Raw genomic sequence first — 9,419 nt, forward strand, 5'->3', positions numbered from 1 at the left:
GGAGGAGGAGGAGGAGGAGGAGGCGGCAGGGAGCTATTTCAGGGAGCTGCTGTTATCTGCTCCGCGTTAATCCCCGGCTGGTGGGGGGAAGGTTTTCCCTGAGTGCTTTCCTGGGAGGGCATATATTAAACATTGAAAAGTAAAGCGAGGAAGAAGAGGATTAGCGGGAGAGAGAGGAAGCTGGCTGCTGGCTTTGCCGGGGTTATCCATCTGCTCTGCTTTTATGGATGCAGCAGCGTGAGCAATCTCACTCGGGGTTGGTTTTTTTTGTGTGTTGTGTTTTTTTTCCCCCCCCTCCTTCCTCTCCCCACCCCTTTCTCTCTCCCCCCTCAGATATCTGTCTGCCGAGTCCTTTTGCATCACCCTGGAAGTCCCCTCGCTCCCCTTCCTCCCAGTTCTGCTGTAGCTGAGCTGTTGGGATCATGGAGCTCAGGGCTGTGGTAACCACGCTGGAAAGTGGGGAGCAGGACACGGTCCTCAAGGTGCTGCAGGTCTACAACCAGGAGGTGAGTGAGCATCAACCCCCCCCGACGTCGGGGACTTCTTAAAAATTTTGTTGTCCAGATCCCAAGTAAAAGCTGGCATGGAAACAAGAATCAGTGTGAGGAATGAGGAGGAGGAGCTTTGGTGTTAAGGCAGATTTGGATGTGATAGAACAGGCTAGTGAGGAGCTGCAGGTGAAACCTTGTCGTGATTTGCAAGTCAAAGACCCTCGGAGGTGGCTGCTGGGATCTGATACAGGCACCACCAGCTCTCGAAGCAGTGAATAATGAATATAGAGTATCAAAACCCAATTATTTGGAAGCAGAGATGGGAGTGTTTCTAGCCTTAAAAAGGGAAAACTATCCATGAGGGTGAATCTCAGCCTGGAGAAGAGGAGGCTGAGGAGAGACCTCATGGCGGTTTACAGCTTTCTCCGGAGGGGCAGCACTGATCTCTGCTCTGCGTGACCAGTGACAGGAGCTGAAGAAATGACATGGAGCCGTGTTAGAGGAGGTTTAGCCTGGATGTCAGGAAGAGATTTTTCCCCCAGAAGGTGCTTGGTCTCTGGAACTGCTCCCCAGGGCAGTGATCGAGGAGGCTGAGGAGAGACCTCATGGCGGTTTACAGCTTTCTCCGGAGGGGCAGCACTGATCTCTGCTCTGCGTGACCAGTGACAGGAGCTGAAGAAATGACATGGAGCCGTGTTAGAGGAGGTTTAGCCTGGATGTCAGGAAGAGATTTTTCCCCCAGAAGGTGCTTGGTCTCTGGAACTGCTCCCCAGGGCAGTGATCATGGTCCGGTCCCTGACAGACCACAAAGAACTCTCTAGGCTCACATTGTTTGGGTGTCCTGTGCAGGGCCAGGAGTTGGACTTTGATGATCCTTGTGGGTCCCTTCCAATTCAGGATATTCCATGATTCTGTGAAATCCGGTTTGAAACAGACTCTGGTTGTCAGGGAAATTTCCTCTGGAGGGTTCCCCCGGGAGGGGCTGGCCTTGCAGATCACAGTGACTCACTCTGCACCAGGCTGGAGGAGGTGGGAAGCCAGCAGGGGAAACCTGAGGAATATTTTGTGTGTGAGAGAGAAAGACACTTTGAAACTATTCCTAGCGGTTGGGTTTGGAGCACAGAAACACTGGCCAAGAGGGAGCAGGTCCCACAAAGAACTCTCTAGGCTCACATTGTTTGGGTGTCCTGTGCAGGGCCAGGAGTTGGACTTTGATGATCCTTGTGGGTCCCTTCCAATTCAGGATATTCCATGATTCTGTGAAATCCGGTTTGAAACAGACTCTGGTTGTCAGGGAAATTTCCTCTGGAGGGTTCCCCCGGGAGGGGCTGGCCTTGCAGATCACAGTGACTCACTCTGCACCAGGCTGGAGGAGGTGGGAAGCCAGCAGGGGAAACCTGAGGAATATTTTGTGTGTGAGAGAGAAAGACACTTTGAAACTATTCCTAGCGGTTGGGTTTGGAGCACAGAAACACTGGCCAAGAGGGAGCAGGTCCTTGTTAAGGACAGCATTGAGGATGAGCAGCATCTGCAGCAGGTGTAACACCGGAGACAACGAGGTGCACACAGCCCCTGTGTGACCAGCTTGAGGCCCCAAACCACAATATTATCTGTGGAATCCCCCAGCCGGGTCCTTCCTGGTGTATCAGGCATAGGGAAGTCAATTCAGAGAGTTTTCTGGCCTGTCTGGAGGAAATGGAGCAGTCAAAGAGGATTATGAAACTGCTGATAAACCTGGTGCAGCCTGGCATCGCTTTTGCTGCAAGACTGCTGTTTCCATGGCCTTTGCTGGGGATTTTGTTTCATTCACTGTCTCACACACAACATTTGGTTGCTGAGATTAAGCAACAGTTAAAGCAAAACCCCAGGTATGGCCAGAATGCCCCCAAATGGGATTACAGCCTGCAGAGAGGATGTGCTGGGGGAGGAACACGCGGCCTGGCTGTCTGCGGTGCCGGGATGGAGATGACAGCTCCTCGGAATGTGGCACAACAACCTGTGGATGGATCAGCTCATGGAGCTCACACACAGCCTAGCTGCAGCACACCTGTCCTGCTCCCACACCTGGAGCTGCTCCAGAGTTGCATCGACATCACTGTGTCCATCACTGCTTCTAGGCTGGACAGAACAACACCATCCCTGGACTCCTGGTGACTGCAGATCCATACATAATCAGGGGTTTATGGATTGTAACGTTTCCATTCTCCAAGCTGGGACCAAATGCTCTCTTGCTGTAAACAAGGATTGCCTCAGTCACTGGGAAGTGCTGCTTCTCCCCAGCCACCTGTGCACTCCTGTGCTGTCCAGATCATGGGAGCAGGTGTGGCCAGGAAGGAGGCTGTCAGCAAAGAACACCCAAAATAGTGAGGAATCCAGAAATGTTCCCCATGAACAGGGAGTAGGAGTGTTTGTTAGGAAGGGGACAGGATGGAGGTGTGGAGATCAGTTCCCTTGTGTTTAAAGAACATGGCCCGGATAACCACAAGGATGTGTTCTGGTGTAACAAGGACACAGGATTTCTTTGAGTCAGGAAAAGGAAGAATAAATATCCAGGGGAGATGTGTAGCACAGTTTGGTGGTGTCACTGAGCTGAGGAATTACCAGCTTTGATGGGATATTGGGATTGGGATGAGTACTCACTGTGCTGCTGCAGTATTTAACATAAATCCATCCATCCACTGGCCCATGGAGCCAGGGGTGATGCCTATCATGGGGGGGACTGCTGGGAGAAGGTGTTTTGGACCTGCTGCTTCCCAGATGAATGGCTCTGCCCTGGCTCTGTGCAGATTTAACCTATTCCTTGTTCTGTCTGGTTTTGTTTTCCCCACAGAAGTCCCAGTGCTTCACTTTTGAGGATGAGGAGCGGGAAGAGAGGAAGGTAGGCACATGCTCTTTGCTTTCCTCCTCTGGTCAGTGTGTAAATCTGGTGCTCCAGCTGGGCTTGGCTGATAGCTCCCACAGGGAAAGAAAAGGGAGTTTTTCATTGACTTGGTTAGGGAATGTGTGCTTGGAGCACCTGGTTCTGGTTTTTTCATCAGTTTTTGGGTAAAGGTTGGCATTCATCCAGCATTAACAGCGATTCCATGATCCATATAGTCCATAGGGCGTGTAATGGGAGTGATCCCTTGTGCCTGCGGGCACGGACCACAGCAGTGCCAGGCTCTGAGGCAGGGTGAGTGTGTCAGAGTTGGGATTTGCCCAGAGCTGTGTATTAGCAGATCATTTAAGCTGGTGTAATCTGTCCGAGGGAAGCAGCACTCTGCCTGCTCATTTCTGCTCCTGCAGCTCTCTGTGCCTTAAGAATGACTCTGTTTTCCCTGGATTATTTTCCAGCTGGCTCAGTTTTGTGCTCAAATCTCTGGTGGATGAGGCCAATGCCTGTGTTAGCACAGCCAGTGCAGACCAGGCGACCTGGGTGGAGAATGGGACCTCCTTTGGCTGTGCCAGTGCCAGCTGCTGCCACATAGCGTGTTCCCAGGCACAGCCTGAAATGTGGGGATGGATGTGGTGAGATCTAAGCCCTTTGCCTCATGCTGACTTGCTGATTGAGCTAGGACAGTCACACAGGATGTGGATCCAGGCACAGTGTCCCACTTTTGGGGTGTATGTCATGAAATGTGTTAAGCATCACCACAAGTTCCTGGTGCTGGGGTGTTCTGATGGCTCAGCCCTGGGCATGAGCCCCAAAATCTTTCTCCCGAGCCAGCCTGAGGCCTTGGTCACTGTAGCTGGATCTGAAACTCTGTCTCTCTGTGAGGAAGGAGAAGAGGAACAGCTGTACTTCCTCACTTCCCCGGGGTGTGACTGTGGGGCACACCGTGAGCCTCATGTTAAGGACTGAAGTCCAGTTTTTCTTCATTCCTTCCCTCAGTACTTTCATTTCACCAGAGCAGGTTCAGGTTGGATATCAGGAGGAATTTCTGCACGGAAAGGGCTGTCAGGCATTGGAACTGCCCAGGGAGGTGGTGGAGTCACCATCCCGGGAGGTGTTCAAGGAATGACTGGATGTGGCACTCGAGTGCTCTGGTCTAATTGAGAAGGTGGTGATGGGGCACAGATTGGACTCAATCTTGGAGGTCTTTTCCAACCTAAATTGTTATAATTAATGCCTAATTATTATGATTAATGATTCCAACCTAAATGATTCTGTCATTATTCTGAAGTCTGACCCATGGGGCTGTGTTAAAGCAGTTACAAACCTTACAGTCTCATGATCCTTAGCACTCATAACATCACAGAAAGACCTGTGCTCTGAGCTGTGCCATGTTAGAGGTCTGATGAGCCCTCACCTCACCCAGGTGTCCATGTCTGTGTGGGCGTTACTGGTGTGACATGAAGTGTCACCACAAATGGTTCAGCCCGAGGTGCTGTGGCTGTGTGAGGTCTTACCTGTGCTCCTCCATGGCTCCCCATTCCCCATGAAGGTGAGCTCTGCAGCTCCCATGAACTGTGTTAGTGGGGCTCTGTCAGTCTGTCCCCACAGAGGATCTGGGCTAGTAGGTCTCCAGACAGCACTGAGGTTTAGGGACATGCTACTTATTTGAATCTCCTGAGGTCTCTTCACCTCCTTTCCCAGGGCATCACGTGCTCTTCTTGCCCCCCTTGGGTCACATTGCCCTCCCTTGGTGGTTCTGACACATCTCTCCACCTCTCCAGTTTGTTTCACCCAGAGCAGGTGCCTCCATGGTCTTCAGTAGGAGCAGAGAGCTGCTGCCCTGTGGGCTGTGGCTCCTTGCTGAATCCCTGGGGGACATTTTTGCCTTCTCTCTGCTCAATGTAGCAGTCAGGTAAACCCTGTCAGTCTGAACCATCCTCACCAGAGCGAAGCTGCAATGTGCAGTCATAGCAGTAACCTGTTTGTGCTCTCCTTTTACATCCAGTACCCTCTCCCAGCTGTTTCTTGCTGTTTGTTCTTGCCCAGACTGGGCCAGGATCCAATGACAGAGCGAAGCACTTCCCAAGTGCATACCTGATCAGAGCCCTGAGCCATTGTCCAGGGCAGAGCAGGATGGGGTGGGAGAGCGCTCTGGGAAGTGACACTATGCAAGGCATTGCTTGTTTCCAACTCTGTAGAAAATGGCCCAGCTGCTGATCAAGTTCCTGGAGAGAGAGCTGCAGCCCTCCTGCCAGGTCACTTGCCTGGAGAGCATCCGCATCCTGTCCCGGGACAAGCACTGCCTCGACCCGTTCACCACTAAGGAAGGCCTGAAGACTCTCTCCAGGCATGCTGGCATTGATTACTCAGAGGACCTCATCCGGGAGGTCCCAGACCTGGATGTCATCCTGGAATCCCTCAAATGCCTGTGCAACATCGTGTTCAGCAGCCCCAGGGCGCAGGAGCTGATGGCCGAGGCGCGGCTGGTGGTGGGGCTGGCACGGCGCATCAAGCTCTACAACGAGCGCAGTCTTCCTCACGAGATCAAGTTCTTTGACCTGCGCCTGCTGACAGCCCTCAGGGTGGACATCCGCCAGCAGCTCGCCCAGGAGCTCCGGGGCATCAGCCTGATGACAGACACCCTGGAGCTGACCCTCGGGGTGAAGTGGTTGGACCCCTATGAGGTTGCCACTGAGGAGGGACTTCTCCCACCTTTGCCTAGGCAGGAGACAGAGCGAGCCATGGAGATCCTCAAAGTGCTCTTCAACATCACCTTTGATTCCAGCAAGAGGGAGGTGGATGAGGTAAGCTCCATGGGCATCCCACTCTGTGACACTCATGTGCCTCCAGGCTGTGACTGCACTGGTTTTCTCCTCCTGTGCATTTCTCTGTATCCCAGAGTGGTCCTCATGCAGGCCCAGAAAAATGTCAGGGTAGCAAAGGACTCTGGCGCCCTAGGGCACTGCCTCTGTCCAGTGCAGTATGAACCCTTACACCTTCTAGAGCATTCCCATTTATACGCTGGGGATTTTTCCTTAGTGACATGAGCGGGAGGGAGAGCAGATCCTCCAGAAAAAGCACATGGCCATGCTCAGAAATGAGTTTTCACCTTCAGGCCAAGGTCAGAGGAGGGTGAGATGGAGAACACCATCCCTCTGGCTAATCCATGGACTGTTCTGGTGCCTCCTCTAGCCCTTGACTCCGTGTTGTAGAGTGAGAGGAAGGGTGTTGGGGAGCAGAAGGCCATGTGTTGACCCTAGAAGGAGACTCGAGAGGCTGCTTCCCCTGGGCCACCCTGCTGCCCATCATTGGGGGGCAGCAGGCCCTGGGATTTGTGGGATCTCCTGTGCTGATCAGGGTTTTCTTTTTTCATTCTGGGGTCAGGAAGATGCTGCTCTGTACCGGCACTTGGGTGCCCTCCTGCGCCACTGCCTCATGATCTCTGCCGACGGCGAGGACCGGACCGAGGAGTTCCACAGGTCTGTGCTGGGCCATGAGCTCCACCTGGAGCAGGGCTCCTCAAGGCACATTCCTGATGTCTGGGAATGCCACAGCCTCCTGAACCCCCCATGGCTCGATGTCCTGTGTCAGGCTGCACCAATTGGTGACAGCTACCTCAGTGGGCAACTGGCCAGGGCAGACGTGGTGGCCTTATTTAGCCTTAAGCCATGCTGAGAAATTGGCTGTGTCACATTGCTGGGCAGTATTGGTGCAGGGGTGCCAGCCTGGAGCAGGTGACACCATCCTGTCCCCAAGAACAGTCTAGTCAGAAGGATCCCAAGCAGTGTTGGTGTTGACTGTTGCAGTGAGGAGGAGTGATGAGAGAGAGATGAGATTGCCAAGACAGACCTGTGACCACCCAGGCTGGTCCTGCTTGGCTCTGTGGCAAGATCTGTGGCTTCTCCGTTGTCACTGAAATATCTTTGGATCTTCAGCAAATAGTTCAGCAGCCTAAAAACCAGTTTAAGTTATTCCCTGTCAGTTGTGTGAGGAGCTTGGGATGCTCTGAGACAGGATTGCAGAGTCCTCACACTCATGGGAGTTAGTGCTGAACCTTCATTTTTGCAGAGCTGAAGGACTTACATGAGCAAAGCTCCATGACTGTGTGTTCTCTCCTCTTTCTAGCCACACAGTAAACCTGCTGGGCAACCTGCCCCTGAAGTGTCTGGATGTGCTCCTGACCCCCAAGGTGCGGCCTGGCTCTCTGGAGTACATGGGTGTTAACATGGATGCGGTCAGCATCCTGCTGGATTTCCTGGAGCGGCGCCTGGACAGGGTGAGTGCTGGGACTGCCCTCATTGCTTGTTCCCACAGGCTCAGGACACCTTTCCTTGAGCCTGGAAGAGTCCAGCACTACAGGTTTGAGATGGAGAAGTTCTTAGAGGCAAAGCTGTTGTGGTTGGTGGGACTAAATCAACACCTATTGACTAGGAAGGTGACTGTCATTGCTTTGAGGACTTCAGATCAGTGGAACAGTGGGTGATTAACTGGTGATTAACCGAGTGATTGACGTTCAGCCTTGTTTTACTCAGCAGTGATCCAGTGGGCAGCTCTGTAAGCCTGAAGTCACACTATTTTTAACCCGACTGTGGTTTACAGCCTCTGGAATTAGCCCAAGGGGCCTCCAAATTTTACCACTGCTCTTCTCTGCCCTGGAGGGGCACAAAGATTTCTGGCACTGCTTGTGCCATGGCAAGCTGTGTGGTGTGGGGAGGAAGGAGACACTGAATGCTGGTGGCAGAGGCTGGGAATGCCTGTATCCGTCCATCTCCCCGGTGGCCTGTGCTCATGTCTCCAGACAAGATGGGCTCTGTGTGCCTGATGTGCTGCTCCTTTTGGGGGTGTTCCTGCAGGGCCACAAGCTGAAGGAGAGCCTGACCCCTGTGCTGAACCTGCTGACGGAGAGTGCCCGAGTCCACCGGCAGACCAGGAAGTTCCTGAAAGCCAGGGTAGGCTGTGCTCACCAAAGTTCAGTGATGCTGCACCGTGGGGAGAGAAGAGCAGCAAACTCCTGATTATGGCCACCTTTCAGACACCTCAGTCTTTCCACTGAGTCCTGAAGTGGTTGAGGCCTTTGACACCCACAGAGCTTTTTCCACATGTATAGTTTGATCTCATTTGTAGCACCTTTCTCCCTGTGTGACCTGCTGTGACTGTCCCAGCTCTACGCTCAGCTCCCCGTGTCCCTGCAGGTGCTGCCGCCACTGCGGGACGTGCGGAACCGGCCGGAGGTTGGGAACTCCCTGCGGAACAAGTTGGTAAGGCTCATGACCCACATCGACACCGACGTCAAGCACTGTGCTGCTGAGTTCCTCTTTGTGCTCTGCAAGGAGAGTGGTGAGTCCTGGGGACTGGGGGGGCTTTGGGGACAGGGAGTGCAGTGGCCTCTGTGTAGGCTAAGAGAGTGTGGGATGGGGACCCTCTGCAGAGCTTCTGCCTTCCCTTGGGCAAGTAGGGAAAAGGGGAGAGTTTCATGAGCTCTGTGGGAAGCAGCTGCTGTCTCTCATGGCAGCAGTGAGTGACAAGCTGTGCTGGAGGACACCCCAACACCCTGCAGACAGCCTGGCCACAGTTCAGCCCCCACCCATGAGTGCTGTCCCCACTGTCCCTGGTGTGACACGTTAACAGTTGGACGCGATGTTCTTAGAGGTCTCTTCCAACCCTGATTACGATGGTTATATGATCCCATGGTGCACAGCCTGGTGGCCTTGCCCCTGTTAGAGTTCAGCCTAGCTGTGCCTGGGTTTCCATGACCTGGCCACGACCCAGTGGATCATGCTGTTGAGGCAGGTGGGAGCACAGGGCTGCAGGCAAGGAGCACAAGGTGGTCTGTGTCTCTGTCTCTGGCAGTGTCCCGGTTTGTGAAGTACACGGGCTATGGGAACGCTGCGGGGCTGCTGGCGGCACGAGGCCTCATGGCCGGTGGCCGGGAAGAGGGGGAGTACTCAGAGGATGAAGACACGGACACAGAGGAGTACAAAGAGGCAAAGCCCAAGTAAAGAAGTCTGCTCACCCCCTAGATCACCCCTCTTCCCACTCCTGCTTCCCATTCC

General features: G+C 53.6%; 1 protein-coding gene across 2 annotated transcripts in view; it reads left to right on the forward strand.

Annotated features, from left to right (window-relative positions):
* The first annotated feature begins 362 nt into the window (after positions 1–362).
* Positions 363–9,419, forward strand: part of RIC8A (RIC8 guanine nucleotide exchange factor A) — a 10,835-nt gene continuing 1,778 nt past the window's right edge. Inside the window, exons 1-8 of one of the 2 annotated variants that reach the window (XM_009071916.1) lie at positions 363–506; positions 3,322–3,369; positions 5,565–6,170; positions 6,751–6,845; positions 7,492–7,642; positions 8,220–8,315; positions 8,559–8,703; positions 9,217–9,361. In XM_009071916.1, coding sequence (XP_009070164.1) covers positions 423–506; positions 3,322–3,369; positions 5,565–6,170; positions 6,751–6,845; positions 7,492–7,642; positions 8,220–8,315; positions 8,559–8,703; positions 9,217–9,361 — 1,370 coding nt within the window. In that variant the 5' untranslated portion in view covers positions 363–422. Of the gene's footprint in view, positions 507–3,321; positions 3,370–5,564; positions 6,171–6,750; positions 6,846–7,491; positions 7,643–8,219; positions 8,316–8,540; positions 8,704–9,216; positions 9,362–9,419 lie in introns of both variants that reach the window. The other variant, XM_009071915.1, reaches the window with a different exon arrangement.

Source organism: Acanthisitta chloris, unplaced genomic scaffold (assembly GCF_000695815.1).
Source record: "Acanthisitta chloris isolate BGI_N310 unplaced genomic scaffold, ASM69581v1 scaffold29923, whole genome shotgun sequence".
Taxonomy (NCBI): domain Eukaryota; kingdom Metazoa; phylum Chordata; class Aves; order Passeriformes; family Acanthisittidae; genus Acanthisitta; species Acanthisitta chloris.